At 43.3% G+C, this 23,566-nt stretch overlaps 1 protein-coding gene across 17 annotated transcripts in view; it reads left to right on the top strand.

Annotated features, from left to right (window-relative positions):
* Positions 1-23,566, top strand: part of EVL (Enah/Vasp-like) — a 546,687-nt gene that overhangs the window by 98,126 nt on the left and 424,995 nt on the right. For 2 of the 17 annotated variants that reach the window (XM_085626377.1, XM_085626376.1), the window contains exon 1: positions 3,314-3,482. The exons of 9 other annotated variants lie outside the window; for them this stretch is intronic. In XM_085626377.1, coding sequence (XP_085482503.1) covers positions 3,460-3,482 — 23 coding nt within the window. In that variant the 5' untranslated portion in view covers positions 3,314-3,459. Of the gene's footprint in view, positions 1-3,119; positions 3,483-23,566 lie in introns of those variants that run through there. 6 more of the 17 variants (XM_085626373.1, XM_085626368.1, XM_085626392.1 and 3 more) reach the window with 4 other exon arrangements.

Below are 23,566 nucleotides of genomic sequence, written 5' to 3'. Positions count from 1 at the left end.
GGGAAGGCTCGGTTCCCTCCTCCCTGAAAAAAAGTGATAACAAAACCAATCCTAAAGAAGCAGAGTTTGAAGCATTGGATCCTGCAACTACAGGCCGATTTATCTGTTGCCTTATATCTCTTAACTTATGAAAATAAATGGTCACTAAACCACTTCAAAGGTATATAGAGAATTATGAACTATTTGAACATAGTGAAGCTGGCTTTTAGACCAGGTTTCTGTAAAGAGTTTGTAGGTACATCAGCTATGGATGATCTGAGGTGGTTGGTGGACAGTGGAGATTCAGGAGTGGTTATTCTCCTGGACCGATCCACGGCTTTGGACACCACTGACCATCTGAGGCTTCTAAATCATATTGGAAAATCTGAAGATTATGAATACAGCCTGGGCGTGGTTTAACACCTTCTCTGCAGAAAGAGTCCAAAATACGCATGGCTCAGTATAATTCATCCACTACTCAACTTTGAAGGGGAGTCCCGCAAGGGTCTGCGCTTTAGATTATGGTCTTTAACATTTATATCAACGGCTGACAAGACTTTTACAAAAGTTTATTTCTTACCTTTACGCAGATGACACACAAATAGTCATCAATCTAAAAGAGAACCCCCACAATCCATTCTCTAGGTTCAAGTCATGCTAGCAGCAGAGGCCTAATAGATGAAACAACATTTCCACAAATGTGATTCACCAAAATCTGAAATCCTACCAATTTTAATAGAATCAGTGGAAATCTTCCCTGTGGCCCTCAAATCTGGGAGATTGTTCACAAGAGTCCTGACTGTTCACAACTTAGCTGTCATTATTTACTCAAAGCTAAAATTCCTCTGAAGATCATGGTGGCTAAAGAATGATTGGGTGATGGCAATACTGTCTATCAATACTCGCTAAACAGACTCCAAAGATCCAGATTTCATTGATTATAGTTATTTTCAGTCTCAAAAAATGTATTCCATCTCTGACCAGTTAAAACGTCTTCACTGGCTCCCAATGCAAAACTGATTAAATTCAAAGCTACATTCATCATGTTTCAAAGTTTTCACGGCACTGCCCTCCCATTTTAATCAGTTAATTCAGAAATATACTCCACGAGTATCTTACTCTCCTCTTCCATACACATCTTTGAAAGAACCCATTTTTAATATCTGAAATTGGGACATAGGCGCTTTAGACGAATATGTGATGTTACACCGCAAGCAAATACCACGCGGTAGGTAACAACGCGGACGTTACATCGTCCGCGTTGTTACCACGCATGGCATTACATCGCAAGTAGTTTCAACGACTTGCGCTAGATGGCGCGCTGGATTTAGGAATAGTATAAATTACTATTCCTACTCCAGTTAGCGCAACAGCAGGTAAGGTGTTGGATTTAAAATCCAACACATTCCCTGGTGTTGTGCGCCATCTAGTGCAAGTCGTTCAAACGACTTGCGATGTAATGCCATGCGTGATAACAACACGGACGATGTCACGTCCACGTTGTTATCTACCCGCGTGGTATTACCAGCGTTGTAAACGCTGTCTCCCCTTTAGACACTAGGGAGGCAAACTCTGGAACTAAATATCACCTAAAATCAGAGCTCACACTACTCTCTTGTCTTGTAATAAAGCGTAACAACATGGCTTTTCATCTAATCAGCCCAAGTATAACAACATTTTGGGCTACAAATGGCCAGCGACAAGAGCCTTATTAGAGTGTATGTGCACTTTATAAAATTTAATTTTAAAAAATTGATTAATCATGGTCTTCTTTGCATGCCCGGCAGGCAGTTCTCTGGATGTTTTTATTAGGTGAACAGCTTTGCAGTGGTGAGGTTGGTAGCTCGACTGCTGCACAATCGTGTCACCTCATGGCACATTTCCCAGTCCCTCCTTTGGCTCGCCATCAGAGACTGTAATATCTATAACGGACTCTTTTTGAGCCTTTAGCATGTCTTGTTATTAGGATGAAGGTCCCTACATCACGTAGTCGGCTGTACTATCCTACCCTTCTTCGATTTATGAATGCATGAGACCACTGTTAACCAGATCTTTTTCTGCCCCCATCCGCCCCCTCACACCCAGCAGATTTCTAAACCTTGCTTGATTTGGGTGGTGCTAGGATCCAACTCAAAGTACGGTAGGAGCATAAACCACTTTGTTTAATCTGAATTTTGGGAGTGGGTGGCATGTATGTGTGCCACTTGAAAGTCATGGGTGTGACGTTTTGGTGGTGGAAGCTGGCAACAAGCGGTAGTTTGTTTGTCTGCTGGTGCACCATAAGAGCAACTCAATTCCTGGAGACGAAAAGGTGGTTTTCAATTGAGTTTTGTTTGTATTTTTTTTTTATTTTTTATTTCCGGGTAGAAGAGGTTGATGCTACTTAATGTCATGACATTTATTTTATCTTGAGCAATTATAGGTTTTTCTGTGCATTATTGTAAGACACATTTCCTCAGGGCTGTGACATCCTAGGTATTTTTTCAAAAGTTTTTCAACTGAGACAATTTACAGCCTGGGTTGTATGTCTCTATATGGTGATCTAACTATTGACCTATAAAGATATTGCATCCATGACATCGCCTACCAGACAACTGCTAGGGTGAATATATATTCACGATTCATAACTCCACATCCAGTAACCATGCAAGGTCATTACAAATGCATATCTTCCTTATGCTCCTAATATGAACGCTGATAGTGCCCTCTATTAAAGGCCCCAACAACCAAAGGACTGTTGGAATCCTGGGACTGGGCAGAATCCTATAGGGTCGCTCAGGCAAAGCCAGCACTTGCATTCCTGGGGCGTAAGGTAAAAGAGAGTCAGGACAGTTTGTCCTTTAGCTGAGTTACTGTTATGTTTCTATTATCCACTTAAGCCTATTGTGTATTTTGACTGTAAATATTACCATCCTGGCACACTGGAACTGAGCAAGTGGCAAAGGTTTGTCGAATAAACTTGACAACACCGGTTGACAATAGTTTTCCCCTTTAAGTGCCTCCCCACCTCCGAGAAAATGCCTAACTGAAGTCAGGTGCGAAGCCTCCGTTGGTGCAGCAGGTGCAGTGGCACCGGGGCACGGTGATCTAAGGGTCCCACTTATCATCGTTGTATTTCACTGCTCAAGCAGCAGCCAGGGGGCCCATTTCCTTCCTCGCACTAGGGCCAGTGAGACACTGGCATCCTGGCTCTCTGTGCCTTCCACACTCAGCTTGACTAATATAGACACCAGGCTGCCGTCCCCGGGTGCAGGAGCGGTTTACTGCATCTTGCTGGAGAGATCACATGTTCCCCCCGCTAGTGGCTGCTTCCAGCAGCTGGCGGAGCTCAGCCTCTGCAGACCCCCTCTCGTCTGGATCCTACGAGCGAGCCGCATCTCCACCATGCCTTTCTCCGCCGATTGATGGAATGCTTTGCCCATCTCCCCTTCAAGCATTTTCTTTTTTGCTCCATTTCACCGAATTGCCTTACCCCTAGCCATGTATGCATTTGAGGATTTCAGGTAGGACTGTATGTACGCGGTGTACGTTTGGTTTTTGTTGTTGTATTTTTTTCCGGGGTTAATCTTTTCTTTATATGTTTCATAAAGCAAACTAATCCGTCTTTAGTGTATGATTGTTTCTGGGTACAAATCTGGCAGGGAGAGACTGATAAAATAGCATATACATCCAATCTCACTGATTTATGTTTTTTAATTTGCAAGCTGGGTCGTTGTTTCTGTGCTACCTACATGCTAAAGACGCCTGGCACACGTCAAGCTGGAAAATAACTCGTTATTCCTGCTGAATGTTCATTACTGTTCCGTTTTGGAAATAAAGGGGCGGCGAAGGAACGGGCAGCCTGCTAAAAACAAACAAAACGCTGCATTAAAATGTTTAGAACAAAGACTGCTTCTCAAGCAGACGAGATGCATCCGTATGAAATATCCAGTATAGAGCGTTTCTTCCGTGTTTCTGTGTGTTTTTTAATGTCATTTGGAACATTGGTGGGTTTCTCTTGGGCAGCTTTTGTTTATAAATGTCTTTCACATAATTCAAGGTGTTTCTGCCTCTGGGTTGTGACGTGTATATATGTGTCTTCCTCGGTTAATTCTTACAAATGTATTCTGTGCACAGCGATCTTTCTCTCCTTGCGGTGCTGATAAAAAGTGGCATTTTGACGGTGTCGACCTTCAGCCCTAACCTGTCTTCCACTTTGTTGGGTAGATTTGTTTTGGTACTTTCATGCCGTACTGGACAGATTCATCACATTTCGAAGACCCAAGGCGATGACGCTGTCATGACAACGTCAGTGATAACTTGATATTTTGTCTATTCTGCTATCAGTCGCTGGAGGAAAACTGTGGCGCGTGCAGTGCTGGGAGGATAAAGGGCTCAGTGTGCAGTGGGGTGCACATAGCCGGGTGAAATCAGCGCATCTGCTCGGTTTGGAGCACGTTGATTGTGCTCCAATTTTGATATGCTGCCACCTTTTCCATTGAGAAGTATACAAATATTATTTTCTGAACACAATACCCCCGTATTAACACAGCAGAATACTATCAAATAAGCTGTATTTTGATCAGACACACGCAATTATATCATATATGTTACGTAATTATCAAGCAAGCAAGTATGGTTCTACTAAATATACTTTTTAATGACCGAAAAAGTAGAATTCTATAAATATGCTCTGTATTGATCAAACTGGTGGAATTGTGTTAAATGTGCTTTTTCTTGACCAGTAAGGTAGAATTCTGTCAAATGTGCTCAACACTAACCAAGCAGACATAACTGCATTAGATATGCTCTTTAGTCTCTCAACTCCTATATTTCTATGGAATAAGCTCTGTATTGACCAAGCAGTTAGAATGCTGAGCAGTAAGTATTTACAACAGTGACATCTGACATTTAGCCCTAAAAGATGCCCATAGCCTAACTACAGACTGAAAAGCATTCTCTCTCCTGGGGGTGTTCAAATATAGGTTAAATGCAGATTTTGCTAGCGCGTGAGGCGGGAAGCTCCTTCTGGAAGAGTCAGTGGCGGCATGGTGGGCGACCACATCCCGCATACGCGAGGGAATCTCAAGGGGACAAGAGCTGGTGGCCAGATACTTCCAGATTCAAGGGAATCCATTCAGTGTCGAAGAAGAGGATCCAGTCGCCCAGCTCCTCGTGCGCATGTCTGGACTGCTTCACAGCTGGCTGCTGATGTGCAGTTGAGTGGTCTAAGGCGGATATATGCATCTGGCCTTGTAATATTGTGCTTGCGAATGCATTAGCTGCCGGAGTTTGAAATCCTCAGTAAAGCTCTCCGGAGAAGCGCTCTTCTCCCAACTATTCTAAAATACGAAGCTATATTTAACTCGCGACCTCACTCTGTGCCGAGATGGCAGCTCATGTTTTGCATATCTCTGCGGGGGCGGTACGAGAAATTGTTCTCAAGTGATAACGCGCTGGATTTTTCCTCTGGGCTCTATCAATGCACCATTATCAGTTTCCGCTGGCTTGATGCAGCCAGACTTACTGGGCCAGCTTTTGTTTTTAGCAACTGGGCATCAAGGAGACTATTTCTTCTCCTAACCTATCATTTGGAAGCGGTTATCATTCGAGACTGTGCTGACTGTTTGGCTAGGCTGGAGGCATCCGTGTTGGCAAACTGAATATGTCTGCGCTAGCCAAAAACATATTCTAATTCCGGAAGTAGGCCATTGAGATCAGTATCCTTTACTTTTTGAGGAATGTGGAGGCAGTGTCCAATTTGGCTCTACTATGTATGTTTGAAAAAACAGAAGTATCGAAAAAAATCCACCCCAGGCTAAAACTCCAAAGTCTTGACTTTCTTTAATGAACCTGTAACCGTGGACACTGCGACTACTATGCTTGGCCACTGTAAAAGTGTCACATTAAGCATGCCCAAAAACACTTGAACAGCTGTGTGTGTTTCTCAGAAGGCCTCCAAAACTTGGCTACAAATTATCTATCTACGTATATTTCGTCCAATTTTGCCACCTGCTACTCAACCTATATGTTACCCTACTGTTGCCACAGCACTTGATTTTTTTTATTTGTACTTTATAAAGTACTCCGAGGCATCCTGCAGCTGTAAATATGACCCACCACTGTAAGTGCTCACTGCTGACATCTGGTGTGACCTGCAAGTCACAATTTCAAAATCTACATGGTCAACTTCAAGTTCAAATGTATTGACAGATCGAACATCATAATTAATTGTCACGAAATTAATCAGAACGTGCACAAATAAATAAAGCAAAAATCAGTACAAAATATATTGAAACGAGTTAAAAAACATAAAATAAATACAAAACAGTAAAACATCAGTTAAAATCATTAAGCTAGCAGAATGCTGCTCAAGCTCATGGAAGTGTAATTAGAAAAAAACATTTCATAGTACTAAAACATGTGCATAGAAAAGCCCTTCGATAGAAATGGTTGCTGTGATTCGAGTGGCCACTTGAAGTCAAACAGACCATGCAGAAAAATAGAATTTAGATACTGTAGTCACTACCACACTGATAGGATCACACCTGCAAATTCTAAAAGCATTAGTGCGGTGCGACATCCCCAGTAGATGACACCGAGGGACAATCCACCTGCCCCTTGGTCTAGAAGAAATTGGGCAAAAAAAGAGCAAATGTTCCTCAGTCTCATCAGATACCATGCATGATGGGCACAAAGTGGACTTTACCTGTACAGGGGCCCATTTTGCTACAAACACAACTGTCTGCAAGGTACCATACTTAAACTATAGGTAAAGCGAGCACGCATGCGATGGATGAATAAAGTGAAAAAATTCCTCCGCCTTGGGCACACTCTTGTGTAATTCAAAAAACCTTGTGCACTGCCTGTAGAACTAGACAATTCATTCTGGGCAATAGCTCTCCCCCAGTATTTAGCCTTAACAACAGTAGCTGCGGTAGGCGTGATAGAAAAAGGCTCTTCCAAAAAATTGCATAGACCTAGGTCGTAAAGTGATTTCTTAGCCCAGGCTAGACACTTCATCTTATATGAGATGCATAAGTTAAGAATATCAAAAAGGCCCTCTCTGTAGGACTGTAATTACTCAACGATCCATACATGGACCCAACAAAGTAACTGCTTCAGTGAAGCCAACGCAGGGACAGGTTGATTATCAAGGTCCAATCTAAGCGGAACTAGAGGGTACCTCTTCCCATGCCTGTAAGTGCTCTTATGAAATTGTTCTCACTGGTCTCCACGGAGCCCGTGAAACAACGGCTCCATAACTCTGCGCCAAACAGTGCTGCCCCCTTGACTGGGCTTTATGCGTTTCCATAGCTGGAAGAACTCGATACCAAGGTGCCGTTTTAGCAAAAATAACAATGGCCGCAGCTCTATGAGTTAGCAGGAATGAGGTTTTTAGAATCTGTGGGGCCCATGATTTGAGTTAGCCAGATGGGTCCCCAGGTAATCAAATTCCTTAACTCTTTCTAGCACTTCCTGTCCCAGGCCAATGGTCATCAGTTTTTGGTTGATAAATTGAGTAATAAAAATTTGGGCATTAATAACACCTGCTATTTACAATAATTACATAATGTTAAACAATACCTTCAAAGTCTATATAAAAACCGATTTATTATTGATCATGCCCATTTATGTCAATTGTAACCTAGTTTGCGAGAGGCATATGACACAATATCTACACATGTTTTCTGTTCCTAACCACAAATGAGTTCCAAAAGTATGAAAACGTGAAATACAGTGAATCTGTTTCTCAAAGTCTGAGCCCTGCAAACTGTGTTCTACCTTTGCGAGGCTTCAACTTAGGCCGTTCACTGGAGATCTTCCTTCCACTCGTTTTGTGATTCTGCTCTGGCTACAAGGAATCACTTGGGATCCTTCAGTGGCTCTTCAGCATGCCTCGCATTATCAACAGAGGTCTCCAGGTGTCTGTTCGTTTCAGTGGCTCTTCAGTATGCCTCGCATTATTAACAGAGGTCTCCAGGTGTCTGTTTGTTTCAGTGGCTCTTCAGCATGCCTCGCATTATCCACAGAGGTCTCCAGGTGTCTGTTCGTTTCAGTGGCTCTTCAGCATGCCTCGCATTATCAACAGAGGTCTCCAGATGTCTGTTCGTTTCAGTGGCTCTTCAGCATGCCTCGCATTATCCACAGAGGTCTCCAGGTGTCTGTTCGTTTCAGTGGCTCTTCGGCATGCCTCGCATTATCAACAGAGGTATCCAGATGTCTGTTCGTTTCAGTGGCTCTTCAGTATGCCTCGCATTATCAACAGAGGTCTCCAGGTGTCTGTTTGTTTCAGTGGCTCTTCGGTATGCCTCGCATTATCCACAGAGGTCTCTAGGTGTCTGTTCGTTTCAGTGGCTCTTCAGCATGCCTCGCATTATTAACAGAGGTCTCCAGGTGTCTGTTCGTTTCAGTGGCTCTTCAGTATGCCTCGCATTATCCACAGAGGTCTCCAGGTGTCTGTTCGTTTCAGTGGCTCTTCAGCATGCCTCGCATTATCAACAGAGGTCTCCAGGTGTCTGTTCGTTTCAGTGGCTCTTCGGTATGCCTCGCATTATCCACAGAGGTCTCTAGGTGTCTGTTCGTTTCAGTGGCTCTTCAGTATGCATCGCATTATTAACAGAGGTCTCCAGGTGTCTGTTCGTTTCAGTGGCTCTTCAGCATGCCTCGCATTATCCACAGAGGTCTCCAGGTGTCTGTTCGTTTCAGTGGCTCTTCAGCATGCCTCGCATTATTAACAGAGGTCTCCAGGTGTCTGTTCGTTTCAGTGGCTCTTCAGTATGCCTCGCATTATCCACAGAGGTCTCCAGGTGTCTGTTCGTTTCAGTGGCTCTTCAGCATGCCTCGCATTATCAACAGAGGTCTCCAGGTGTCTGTTCGTTTCAGTGGCTCTTCGGTATGCCTCGCATTATCCACAGAGGTCTCTAGGTGTCTGTTCGTTTCAGTGGCTCTTCAGTATGCCTCGCATTATTAACAGAGGTCTCCAGGTGTCTGTTCGTTTCAGTGGCTCTTCAGCATGCCTCGCATTATCCACAGAGGTCTCCAGGTGTCTGTTCGTTTCAGTGGCTCTTCAGCATGCCTCGCATTATCCACAGAGGTCTCCAGGTGTCTGTTCGTTTCAGTGGCTCTTCGGTATGCCTCGCATTATCCACAGAGGTCTCTAGGTGTCTGTTCGTTTCAGTGGCTCTTCAGTATGCCTCGCATTATTAACAGAGGTCTCCAGGTGTCTGTTTGTTTCAGTGGCTCTTCAGCATGCCTCGCATTATCCACAGAGGTCTCCAGGTGTCTGTTCGTTTCAGTGGCTCTTCAGCATGCCTCGCATTATCAACAGAGGTCTCCAGATGTCTGTTCGTTTCAGTGGCTCTTCAGCATGCCTCGCATTATCCACAGAGGTCTCCAGGTGTCTGTTCGTTTCAGTAGCTCTTCGGCATGCCTCGCATTATCAACAGAGGTCTCCAGATGTCTGTTCGTTTCAGTGGCTCTTCAGTATGCCTCGCATTATCAACAGAGGTCTCCAGGTGTCTGTTCGTTTCAGTGGCTCTTCGGTATGCCTCGCATTATCCACAGAGGTCTCTAGGTGTCTGTTCGTTTCAGTGGCTCTTCAGCATGCCTCGCATTATTAACAGAGGTCTCCAGGTGTCTGTTCGTTTCAGTGGCTCTTCGGTATGCCTCGCATTATCCACAGAGGTCTCTAGGTGTCTGTTCGTTTCAGTGGCTCTTCAGCATGCCTCGCATTATTAACAGAGGTCTCCAGGTGTCTGTTCGTTTTAGTGGCTCTTCAGCATGCCTCGCATTATCCACAGAGGTCTCCAGGTGTCTGTTCGTTTCAGTGGCTCTTCAGCATGCCTCGCATTATCAACAGAGGTCTCCAGGTGTCTGTTCGTTTCAGTGGCTCTTCGGTATGCCTCGCATTATCCACAGAGGTCTCTAGGTGTCTGTTCGTTTCAGTGGCTCTTCAGTATGCCTCGCATTATTAACAGAGGTCTCCAGATGTCTGTTCGTTTCAGTGGCTCTTCAGTATGCCTCGCATTATCAACAGAGGTCTCCAGGTGTCTGTTCGTTTCAGTGGCTCTTCGGCATGCCTCGCATTATCAACAGAGGTCTCCAGGTGTCTGTCCGTTTCAGTGGCTCTTCAGCATGCCTCGCATTATCCACAGAGGTCTCCAGGTGTCTGTTCGTTTCAGTGGCTCTTCGGTATGCCTCGCATTATCCACAGAGGTCTCCAGGTGTCTGTTTGTTTCAGTGGCTCTTCAGTATGCCTCGCATTATCAACAGAGGTCTCCAGGTGTCTGTTCGTTTCAGTGGCTCTTCAGCATGCCTCGCATTATCCACAGAGGTCTCCAGGTGTCTGTTCGTTTCAGTGGCTCTTCAGCATGCCTCGCATTATCCACAGAGGTCTCCAGGTGTCTGTTCGTTTCAGTGGCTCTTCGGCATGCCTCGCATTATCCACAGAGGTCTCCAGGTGTCTGTTCGTTTCAGTGGCTCTTCAGCATGCCTCGCATTATCCACAGAGGTCTCCAGGTGTCTGTTCGTTTCAGTGGCTCTTAAGCATGCCTCGCATTATCCACAGAGGTCTCCAGGTGTCTGTTCGTTTCAGTGGCTCTTCGGCATGCCTCGCATTATCCACAGAGGTCTCCAGGTGTCTGGTCGTTTCGCTCTCCCTTGAGGTGTGCTGCCTTCCAATGAAAGAAACCGGCTTCTAGATCTGCCTGAAGTGCCCAGAGCCAGCTATTGGGATTCCATAGTAGGGGTGTTCATCCTTCTCCAGTGTCCAGCACAAACTGACCTCTGTAAATCCAGATAAATGCTACTGAAGGTAGAGGCGCATGCCACTCTTGAGATGTGCTCCTAACAGCAGCGTCGCAAATGTGAGAGGGCTCAAGTGCGAGTAAGGAAGATGGGACCCTATTCTTTGGTTCTTCAGTAAAAAAATATCAGTATCTGGGGTACAGTGGACTCCTCCCACTCCTGGACCTGGTGCTACTGCACCTGTTGCTCTGTTGATAGCTAGGCCCCAGACTTCTAATTGATCTCCGAGTCCTTAAACTGAAAGATGAATGGTCCCGTCTTTGAGGGAAGTGCTCCACCGGGTCGTAATAAGGGTGGTTTTCATTCAGTGAAGGAAATGTATGTGCTGTCCTAGCTAAGGGAAAGAAGCAGGCCGGAACATAGAGAATTATTGATGGGTTATTATGACTAAAAGGATTGTTTTTCAGTTTGGGGTTCTGAGTGACATCATAGACCATGCTAGTTTCGGTTTCATTGTCTGTGATGTTACTCAGACCCCCTAAGGTGAAATTTCCATCCTCTCTTTGTTGTCATTCGAAACCCATCGGAGAAAAACAAAGATTTATATATGGGTGACAGTGAATTACGGTGATGTTTTTCACCGGAGGGTTTTGCGTGGCATCAAACTGACAACAAGAACGAAGGTGAAAACTATCCCAGTAATTCACCTTTTACCCATCTGTAATGCTGTGCTATTTGTGGGGCCCATAATCATCTTTCTCTGTTTTCAACTGATATACAGGAGCAGAGAAGAAATGGCAGAGCCATATAAATCATGGCCTCTCCTCCCTGCCGCACATGTGAAAAAAAATACCAGGCCTCTGCCATCTGCATTTACACCACCCTCTCTTTAATACTCCCCCACCAACCAAAATATAAAAAAATCTTTCCCGAACTACTTCCACCTACCCCCACCACCCTCTGTCCCTTCCACCCTCGTCCCAGAAAACTCGTGCCCTCTGTTCCCCATCGAGCAGAGAGCAACACAGGTGCTGTGCTGAGAGCCATGCCAGCACAGCATCACAGTTCCTTCATCAGCAAGGGTCTGCAGAGACGCACATTTATAGGGAAATGTGGCAGCTAGGCAGGGGAAAGAAGCACTTTCTCTTATGACATCACAGTACTGCACAGCAACTTTTAGTTTTTTTTCTTTTTCGGAGTTTTATATAGCGCAAACTTGACCCGAAGGTATCAGAGCGCTTAAGGACACATTCATTTTTGTTAGGCACGGGGCGATCACATGATTTACCCAGAATTACAGGATGTTGAGCGCCGTTGAGAGACTCGAACCCGGTTCCCCAGATTTGAAGTTGACTGCCCTAGCCGTTGGGTCACAACCTCTCCCGAACCTATTGCTATGTTACAGCAGTGATTAACTAGATATCTATCCGGTTAGTCACGCCAATGGCTTCCAATGGAAGCGATACATAACAAATCCCTTCTTGTGCCATGATGAGGGTCTGTATTGTTGCATTCTCCACCTCGGTTTTAGATTTAAGGGGATCAATTGGCTGTCTCCAACACTGCCAAAATGCTCTAATAGTGTATGTGGAAGCACAACAGTTTAGCACAGACCCCACACAGACATATATCACATCTGCAGCGGGTGTCGTCTCGGTACACGACATGAGTAGTTTCTCTTCCCAGTTTCCCTATAATAAGATGATCTACTTGTACATTATCATGCATAATATTCTGTAGTCTTGGCATAGTTATTGGCCGTTTGTGGCAGGTACGCATTACTGATTGTGACGAGTGGCATACATTTTGAAATTTTTGTCGCAGTCCATGCTGAACAGAATTCATAAGAATACTAATGTCTTTGGCCTCAGGGGGAACGAAGGTGAATGCTAGGCCAAGACCAAAACTGCTACTTATCGTCTTCTTAAAAACTGTTGACTCCTGAGTGCCAAGCAAGAATGTGGGTGCAAAATGGGTACCACAGTGTCCCATCTATACTTTAATGCCAGGTGTAAGACTTCATGGATTTATCCAAGCCATACTAATTGGTTGAATCAAACCGGTCTGCAGGATCTAAAGTGTGTTGTGCATTGGGAGATATAGGTACAGTGTGTCCATCAGTTCACCGAGATTAGATAAGAGATTAACTGGATGGTAGGGGTTTTATACTTTCTCTTAAGAATAGCTCCATGCATGAAACTCTACTCGTGACCTTTGTGTTTCTAGCATTGGATCTCCAGGTATGTAGATCCCTACTGAGAATTGGGAAGCTAACACTTGTCAGTCCCATTTCCAGTGTGGTGACAGATGAAGTAGTACAAAAAGAAGCATATTTTTATTTCTGCTTACTATTCCCTCTGAGTTTTATGTAGCGCAAACTTGACCCAAAGGTATTGGGTATCAGAGCGCCAGTTGCTTACACAAGGACACATTCATTTTTTTTTTGTTAGGCATGGGGAGATTAAGTGATCTGCCCGGAATCATAGGATGTTGAGTGTCTTTGCCGAGACTCGAACCCTGTTCACTTGATTTGAGATCGACCACCTTAGCCGTTAGGCTACATCCTCTCATGGAGTGTGGTGCAGGATCTTTGTATGTCCAAACAATGTATAGCTTATAATTAAGTATCAAAGTTCTATTCTGTTCTATTCTGCAGTTTTTGTATAGAGCGTGGCTACCACGAGGCCACCCGGTACTGCAACAGATACTGTAGAACATCAGGGACTGAGAAAGTTATTCCCTGAACAGCCAGGTCTTCAAAGCTTTGCAAAAGCGAGTTCTTGCTCCAGAAGGTATAGTTGAGTGGCAAGAAATTCCAGAGTTTAGTCGCCAAAAAAGATGTGAGTGAGCGTCCACCCCAGTGCAATCTGCGAATCCTGGGTACCTTCAGTAAATGAGCAGAGGTTGATCTAAGAGGTCTCCCAGGCAAATAAAGGGAGACTAATGATCGTTGCAAGGAGGGGCCCCTATTGTTGATCGGCCTATGCATTTATTTTTATTTTTATTTATTTATAAAGTTTTATATAGCGCGAACAAGATCCCAAAGGATATCAGAGTGCTTTACAATCGAACTAGAAGGACCATAATGTAAACAACAACAAGTTAAAAACACAAATGATCATAAGGTACATGAAAATTCCAAATGGAAGTTATGTTAAACAATTGAACAGGGTAACGGAAGAGGGACACAGTATGTCAAAAAAAGTGTAGTAGTAAATGTTGGAACAATGGAAGTAGGAACAATGTCAACTGAAGGAGTTTATTCATCAGGAATCTTTTGACTTCCAATTTGAACACCGTTGTTCTGGAGATTCTGCGTATTTCTGGTGGGAGAGAGTTCCATATCTTTGGAGACGCGCCAGAGAAGGCTCTGTGACAAGTTCTCTTTTTGTTAAGGATAAGTGGTTTCAAGAGTAAGGTAGTGGTGCTTATAGAGGCTCTTACACCGCAGGATAGTTCAAGTTTTTGTGCAAGGTACCTGGGCGTATTGAAGTGGATGGCTTTGTGCGTCATAGTGGCAATTTTTAGCTGGATTCGTGCTTCATAGGGGAGCCAATTTAGAGTTTTTAGGACTGGCGATATGCGCTCATTGCGTTTGGTGCCTGTAACCAGTCTAGCAGCAGCATTCAGTGAAGCCCTTAGCGGAGCCAGGGTGTATTTGGGCAGGCCACAGAGGGTAGCACTACCATAATCTAGCCTCGGTAGGAGACGTGCTTGAACCACCTGCTTGAAATCCTTAAGTGTGAGGAAAGGTTTGATATTTCTGAGTGTCCTCATCAAGTGGTTTGCTCCTTTACATGTATTGCTGATATGATTTTTCATATTCAGGTTCTTGTCCATGGTGACTCCTAGAGATTTGGCTGAGTCTACGATGAACGGAGTGCAGTTGAAAGCAGTGAGGTGGCTCAGTCGGAGGTCAAGATTGCATGATGCAGAGAGATATGAAGTGGACCCGGCATTCCACCAGGAGCCATGTGACGGTCTCTGAGATCTGTAGTGACTGACTGATGTTTGGGTGTGTGTGTAAGAAGTCGAGCGGCCGCATTCTACACCGTTTACAACCTTTTGGCCACATAACAGGGTGAGCCAAGGTATATGGCGCTTCTATAATCCAGGCATGCCAACACCAAAGACTGTCTAATCACTCTTCTGGCTGTAAGAGGAAGGCGCTTAAGAGCCTTCCTCAGTAGTCTCAGAATTACCATAGAAACTAGCAGATATTTTTGTTGGCTTGTTGGCCGATTGTGAGATTAGGCTCTAGCTACATCCCCAAGCTCTTTATCGAGCCTTTGGAGGTCGGCAGCTTGCTCAAACATTCTGGTAAGGGGCTCGGGGCATTACTATGGAAGTTTTTGCCCAGCAACATAACTTCCATATTGTCCTCATTAAGTTTTAGTTTACAACCAGCCATCCAGCTGGCTACTTCCTGAAGGCAAGGAGTGATTGGAGCTATGGTTAGAGAAGATTGACATAACCAACTGGGAGTCATCGGTGTAGGACACCAATATCAACCCAAACGATTGCATGATATCGGCAAAGGGGAGCATGTACAAATTAAAAAGGATGGGGCTCAAGGAGGAGCCCTGAGGCACCCCACAACTCAGGGGAGACTGGTTGAATAATAGACCTGATCCAGAACCTGAAAGGTTCGATTATCAAAAAAAGAGGAGATCTATTCTAGTGCTCTGCCCCCGACTCAGGCCTTAGAAATTCTCTGAATGAGAGTTGGATGGTCCACAATGTCAAAGGCAGCACTCAAATCAAGAAGGATAATGTCTGCAGATCCTCCCTGGTCCAGTAGTCTCCTTAGTTCCTCGATCACCGCTTACAGTACTGATTCAGTGCTGTGTTTTGGTCAGAAACCCATTTGAGTAGGATGAAGCACTGCCTTAGATTCCAAGAAGGCAGAAAGATTCTTATTAACGTGTTTTTCTAGAATTTTTGCAACTCCAGATAACAAAAAGAAAGGCCTATAACTGTTTAAGCAAAGAGGGTCAAGATTAGGGTTTTTTAAAAGTGGCCTAACCATTGCATGCTTCCATTGGTGCCGAACCTGCCTGCTAGAGAGGGAGATGTTTAATAACTCTGTCAGCACCAGAGCAATATAATAAGACCCTTGGCGAAGAACATGGAGTGAGGCGGTGAGCCAGATTTTACCACATTTAAGAGATCTAAAACAAGACTCTCAGTAAGATTAGGAAAGGATGAGAGATAGCATTCTTTTAGGTCAGACAAGGATTGACTATGAGGGGGGCCAACCAAGTTAGTCCTATTAGGGAAGGAGGAATAAACATCTAAAGTTTTCTTCTGGAAGAAATGTGCCAAATCATTGCTGTGCTCCACAGAGGTATCCACAGTGGGGCTAACTGTTGACAGCACTGTGACAACTTTAAGAATCTTAAAAATCTCTTTAAGGGAGTTAGAGGCATTGGTAATTTTAATAGCGAAAAAAGTGGCTTGAACCAATTTGATTTCTGCGTAGTACAGCCTAACCGATGTACTATAATCAGATTTGCTAGAGTTTACACTCTTTATTCAGGGACAGTAAGTAGGCATTAAACCAGGGAGATGTTTGGGCCTGATGGCCATCTTTCTTCCACCTGACTGGAACAGCTCTATCGAGTGATTGAGTAATCCACTCACTAAACTGGTGGGCTGCTGATGCAGCACAACCTGTGAGAACAGGTGTTAGGGTTCCCATGGCCTTTTGCCAGTCATCCACATTAAGTTTGGGCCAGGCGCAATCTAATCCCTGGGGAAGGGATATGGGCGAGGAAAATGTCGTAAAAGTAAAAAATCATAAAATGATCTGACTGAATTTAAGGGGAAGGGGTCTGGACCTGGAGAGTGCCAATGTTACTAAAAAAGAAGGTCAATAGCAATAGTATGGCCCTTGTCATGAGTAGGACCATACACCAGCTGTGTTAACTGTAACTTCTCCAAAGAGCTGCCAGTTGGCCAGAAGTATATTGAATTTTACCTAGTGAAAGAGGGGCAACATCCCTGGCACCAGAAGGGTGCAGACGGGCTTGCCTTAGGTGTGCTCACTGCGCGCCCGCACCGTCCTTCATTCTTCGGTGTGCCGGACGTAGCAACTAGAGCACGGCCCTAAGAGCAAAGCTCAAAAAGCCTCGCTTCTCTCAATGCCTCACAAACATGGTAAAATCAGGAACGTTCCCGCATAGTTTTTAAAAGGTGTAATAAGATTTTACAGGAATGCTAGGCCAAAAGATAAACTCAACCTAAAAAATGGATCACTAGATCCAGAACCTTAACAGCATTTATCCTAGAGGTGACTAGTTGATCGCTTAGGTCTGTCTTGTTTCACTTACATGAAATGAGCAAAAAGGCTTGCACACTTCACTGTGGACTTTCACTAAATTTTACTCGCTATTGCAGCCAACACCTTTCTATTAGAAAATTGTGATAAACGTGCCACTGTGTCTAGTCCCACGAACTGTGCATTTATTGACTAATATTTTTACTAGTCGCGGAGTAGAGGGTGCTACTTTTTTACACAATTCCTCAATACCTCACAAGTCCTTAGCGACTAATCATTGTGGTCTGAAACCCGTACTTTGGTCATCTTTTTTTGAGAACGTCATTAACAATGACTATATTTCATAGTTTCATTATCAAGGAATCTACAAGGCTGTTTTACTTCTAGATGTTCTTACTACTTACTTAAACCCTAAAAGCTCAGTTGTAAGGTCTTCAGGAGCCAGCTGTCCGTGGTTGACCGTCAGCAGCATGGGCCTTCTGGTCAGCGGCCACCCTGCGTCCTCTTGCCACAGGAATTAATGTTCACTTTCGACCTTCTGCTTTCCTTGAGAATCATGGTTATTGCTGCTATCTGAGAGGGAAAACAGATTGTTTGAGGTGAATATAAGAAAAATGTGTACAATAATTGTCAATTCGACAAATCTGACTCATATCCTAAAAGTCTCTTGCAGTCAAAATGCATCTGCCTCAGATCTCTTGAGTTGATTAAGCACAGCACTCTTATTTAGTTGTTTAAACCCATTTACTTCAATGTTTTACGTATCCAAATTCTTAATGAGGTTTAAATTCACTTTCTTAAGAAATTACTTTCATGTGTATTAAATGTCAATCCTTTTCTCCTTTTGGCATTTGTGAATTTATATGGCTTCTTCAAGAGGAAATTTAAGGAAAACGTTTTGAAAGACAAAAAGCGTATCAAAACATTCAATATTTAGCTGATCCCCCCCAGATTTTCCATGTCAATTACAACATCAAATTGTGACATTTTTGAAAAATAAATTCCTACTGATACCAGCAGTCCATCAGTGAACGTTCATCACATGATTGCCATTCTTTTAGTTAGTGTTCTATCACACATACTGTTGCTATTCTGAAAATGCACATGTTTCTTGCTAATGTTTCTTTTGCCATAAACCAGTGGAGGGATTTCAAAGCCATAGTGATGTGGCAATGTCATTTCAAGCCACACAGCAGATGGGCAGCATAGTTCTTTCTGTGCTCTTGGGTTTTGAGAGAGATTTACTTGAAGGCCACTCAAACCACTATAGCGATAATCCAGGTGGGCCATGACCACTGTTAGGATTCGTGTACTTTTCTTAGAGTGGCACAACCCCTTAAGCAGGCATAAGTGTGGAACGCTAATAATGACTAGAGACAGCATTTATTTGTAGAATGAAAGACCGCTCACTATCAAACAGCACTTTCTGGTTACAAACTTTATCCACAGGGTAAGGGGCCCGGTGACCAGAGCCAAGCCAGAGAGAGGGGTGGATTTTCAGTGGACAAGAACAGGAGCTCTTGTACTGCCATTGTTGATGAGTCAGTGTTTTTAATCGAGTTGCTTGGAGGCCAAAGTATGGCATTTTCTTTGTCATTAATAATGTCATTTTTTTGTACAGCACTTCATACCACACATCTGTTTTTAAGCTGTGTAAATAACATATGTTACTATTATCCAATTTCATTGGGTTCTACTTTATCGATTCAGAAGCAAGACGTGCTGAGTTTGCATGTGGGCTCAAACTCCATGTCTGTGAATGTACTTCAGTACCTGATTGGTCAGCACCTCTTTCTCCCCCAGCTGTCAGGTACACTCTTACCTTGAGATGGATTCAGGGAAGGAGGGGGTTGTGTTGTGTCTTGGAGCCCATTACCCACGCACCTTTCTCCAGCCTTCCAGCCTGTGTGAGTGTTGCTGGGAGCAGGTCCCTCAGCCCCCTGCTGTCAGCAGCGTGAGCCCTTCACTGTTGCAATCCTGGCGCTCCCATCCCGGGGGTCTGCAGGTGGTCTGCGCGCCATGGCCCCTCTGGCAAAATATTTCGGAACTGAAATAGATTGCCTCGCTTTAGGTCAAAAGCTGAGCACCAAGAGGCGTTTGCTGCTGAGTTGAGTAAGATGTCACCCTAATATGCTGATGACAAGTACAAGTATGTGCCCGTGTAGTGATACTGGTACATGTAGAGGGCAAACCTAGCCAGGAAGCAATGGCGTGTTGAAAAAGTTTAGATTTTTTGTTGTGGCATTTAAGGGCACGAGACAGAAAGGGCACTACTGATGGAAGGTAAGTGTATCCATCCTTTAGGAATTCGTTTGCATATTTTCGTCGCAGCTTTCGGCAGCTCGAAGGGTTATTAAGTTTAGTATTTGTTTAACCTCTCAGTTGTCATATACATGTTACTTCGTTCAACACCCACTATAGATCACGTGATATAAAAATATAAAAACAATCTGGAATACGTCATCCCCAACAACATTTCGAGAATGTTGTAGGTGAAATAAGATGAAAAATGTACCGATTCCTTTGACATACGTTCCCTCCAAAGTTCGTGGGGAAAAAATGTACTCCATGATGGTGCGATTTTGAAGGGAATGGAAAAAATATAAAAAAGCCCCTGTAATATTTTTGGCATGATTATGTGGTGCTTTCCATCAAAAGCGCAGCATTAAATAACATATAATATGCTTCCTTGAATAACAGGAAGTCTTTGAAGCTTTTAAAAAAGTATGTTGTTAAAAGAAGTGATATCAGTATGGAAATGTTTTACAGCTGGACGGACACCAAATTAAAACAACACACCACATAAATTAACAGCATTTGCTTGAAAGTATAAATATTATTTGTAAAACACATTATTTACTACATTACATCATTATTAGTTGACAGATATGCATTCTTGGCAAGCAGTATTGCTAAGTGTTAAACATGCTAAGTGTTAGACAGATTGAGGCAAAGACCTACCACAGGCCTAATCAGTTGTAATTATTTTTTATATGAATTTCTTTGCCACCTAGCATTGTATGAAAGTACAGAATAGTATGCTTTTTGTGTTTCAAAGGGCACACTTGCAGCCAAGACACCATCCGACTGGAGACTAAGAAGAGAGAGGGGAAAAAAAGACAGCAGGCCTTTTCCATCTATCCCACATGATCTGGGACAACATGGGCTCTTTGAATTTGAGTGCCTCCGACTTTGTCTAACGACTTAGAATTCAGTTTGGAGCCTTGTGTACATAAAGTACAATTTGAAGAAGGTAGTGGAACAAAAAACAGTCCTTGTGTGGCATAATCATCTGGAAATTGTTGATATAGGCAGAACTGTGCACCCCCCTTGCTTCAACGCTGTTAATTCCATTACAAGTAAACTATTACGTTACTGCAACCTTTTTTGATTACTACACCTACTATTACAAAAGTAATTTCTTCACCCATTCCAACTGGGGTTTGATTTTAATGTTGAGTAAAAAATGATTATTTAAAAGTAATATTTTTTTTTAAAAGTGTTAAGTAAGTTAAAACGTTAACTGAATATTTAGGAAAGACCAACACTAAAGAATGTTTAACTATTTAAACAGCATTTTATATTCTAATCTGTTTTCAAAAGTGGATGTATGTGTTCTTCCTTGTTTGTTTTTTCCATGTAATTAATGGCTAATAATATATTTTCATTAATTTTAAAAGTAACTTAAGCTACCAATACGAATTTATGACGAGCCAAGTTTCCCATGGGAATAAAATTAATTAAAATAAAATGCATTATATTAATTAAAGTATATAAAATAAGATACTTAATTTTTAAATGAATTTAAGGTTACAGCTGAAGTGTCCATATTTTTTTTAATTCTAATTTAATTTAGCCTACGTTACAGTATTGAAAGATATTCCACCAGAGTTTAATTTAAAATAATGACATTTTTTGTAACTTAATGTAATACAATTGATTAATTGGCATTTGTAGAGGTTAGTGCCCAGGCTCGGATGAAGGTGGCGGTAATGTATCCTAATATTAAAATATAAATACACCCTTTTCATGTAGGGAGTGATGTACAGGACATTTTAACTAGCAGTGGCGGCTCCTCGAGGGAGTGCTGCGGGGCGGTGTGGCGGGGAGGGGGAGGGGCAGGGTGAGGGGTAGTAAACTCCGGAATACGGCTGAACGGAGTTGAGTAAATAAATAAAATGAATTACATTGCGCGCGCAGCAACGGCGATTTGGCGTTGCAGCGCGCGCAATGTAATTCGTTTTATTTATTTACTCAACTCTGTTCGGCCCGTATTGCGCAGTTTACTACCCCCCACCCTGCCCCTCCCTCGCACCGCAGCATCCCCTCGAGGAGCCGCCACTGTTAATTAGTGGGAGTGGATTTGGCGTTGCAGCGCACGCAATGTAATTAGTTTTATTTATTTACTCAACTCCGTTCGGCCCGTATTCCGGAGTTTACTACCCCCCACCCTGCCCCTCCCTCGCACCGCAGCACTCCATCGAGGAGCCGCCACTGTTAATTAGTGGGAGTGGAAGTGGGCTAGAACAAGTTATAGGGTCTAAGTAATGGTTGTTTTATTGAACAGTACATGTAGGCGAATTACCGGTAGGTTAAGTAAGGTGGCGGGTAGATTAGAGTAATAGAGGTCTTTTTAATGACAAACATCTAGCCGGAACTGTTATTTTGCTTGATAGATGCATTGGATTGCTCATGGTAGACCATCCCACCTTGCTGCAATGGTTAGGGGTCAAGGAATAGTGTGAAGTCATTTTACTTTTTTGAACGACTGTCATATGATGAAACAATAATCCCCATCAGTCTGACAATACTTTGCTGACACTGGTGTGCGTCAGAGTGGTCATCTCTGTCCCGTTTTTTTCAATTATTACGTGGTCCATCTGTTTTTCCTCATTTAGGAATTTGACCTGTTAGCTTGTCATTGGCACATAAATAGCGTAATTAATATTTATCTGATTGGAGCTTGAAACTTTGATGGAAAGCATTTGACTCCAGTTCAATGCTGCCTAGCGTAGGGCTTATTTACACCTATATGTGGCATCAGCATGGAGCAGAATCTGTTCTTATCTTAGCCCCTGAACGTTATTCTTTTATTCTATGGAAAGTGGTAAAGGTTTTTTACTTCTTACTGACAAAAAGAAAGGTCAAGAATATGGACATATTTGTAGACCGTGACATGTCCCTGCACCCCTAGTCCCCAAATGTTATCATGGTTTGCCTTTTTAAGGTATTCTAGAATCTCTCCTGCTGTTAAATGAGAGAACTTAGTTGAAGTGTATTTCTGACACTTTTGACATTTTCCAAAGCATTGTCCCTTTTCTCCAAAAAAGCTTGCTCAAGGGTGGAGGGATTAACAGTGAAATCCTGCTTTTGACTAGTCCAGCTCATTTTAGGCTGAACCCTCTCAGTATCAACTGGTTCATGTACAACTGGCCTAGAATGCTGCTATTTGTCTGAAAACACCACTTAAGATGCAGCTTCAAGCATTCAAAGCTTGATAAAGGCTTCGTTAATTAATTCCAAAGGAGCAAGTCCATTTTAAGGGGATATGTCTGACAAATGAAAAGCTGTCATGCCTCTCTCTGCCTCTGCATATCGTATGTGCAAAAGAACCTTCATATACTTTACTCACATTTACCTTATCTCACAAATCAAACGTTCTTGACAGCGAAAGCTTGATTGAACTCTAGAGGCGTAAGACAAGTTGCGGCACCAGGCACTCCGATAGAGGAACATAGCTCTTGTCTATCCTCTTTCAGATAGCGCATGAAGGATGTGATCGTCTAAACTAGACTAAATATTGCCTTCTGGAGCTGATGGCCAGCACATAAAGGCAATTGAGTCCATTGAATGTTCTTTATACGTCTACATTAATTTAATGTATTCATTCATTGTGGCGCCGCGGCCAGGGCGACTGACTCCGGAATCTGGGAATCACGGTTCGATCACCGGCGGCAGATTAGCCCAGCACCATGTGACTCTGGGCAATAGCTTGCTTAATCTTCCCGAAGGCCCCCAGCGCCTAGAGACCCTTACGGGTGATTGTTCGTGCTTTACAAATGTGGATTATTATTATTCATTCTCCTCATTGCCTTCTCACTAAACTCCACATGAAAACCACAAGTCAATTACGAAAACCATCTAATTTAGAGCACTATTACTTTTAAACTGTCTGGTTGAAAATGCAATATGATTAGCCAGGTGATTGAGTATTATTGAGGTCTCCCTAGGTCTTTAAGGATTCAGTAGTTAGATACTTGGAATTTTCTATTTTGACGTACATGTTTCATCAGTAATCTGAGATGTAAGTAATTCTTCTCAAAGTCCTTATAGGAGCTGGGTTTTAACACAGCTGTGAATTCTTGCCCTGCCAACTCTCAGTAGGAAAAATGTATATCTGCCCCTTTTAGCATCCTTGTGCTGCCTGTACATTTACTCCAGATGCAGCTAACATGCCAGCTAGCAGCAGTGGCGGCTGGTGACATTTGAAAGTGGTGAGACGTAAATGTTGGGGGATGAGTGTTACATTGTGAGGGAGCCAGACTGACATAAGGTGGGTTTGGGGGTCTTACTCGAGAG

The sequence above is a fragment of the Triturus cristatus genome, chromosome 9 (genome assembly GCF_964204655.1).
Source record: "Triturus cristatus chromosome 9, aTriCri1.1, whole genome shotgun sequence".
Taxonomy (NCBI): domain Eukaryota; kingdom Metazoa; phylum Chordata; class Amphibia; order Caudata; family Salamandridae; genus Triturus; species Triturus cristatus.
This window is presented reverse-complemented; position numbering and strand designations above follow the sequence as displayed.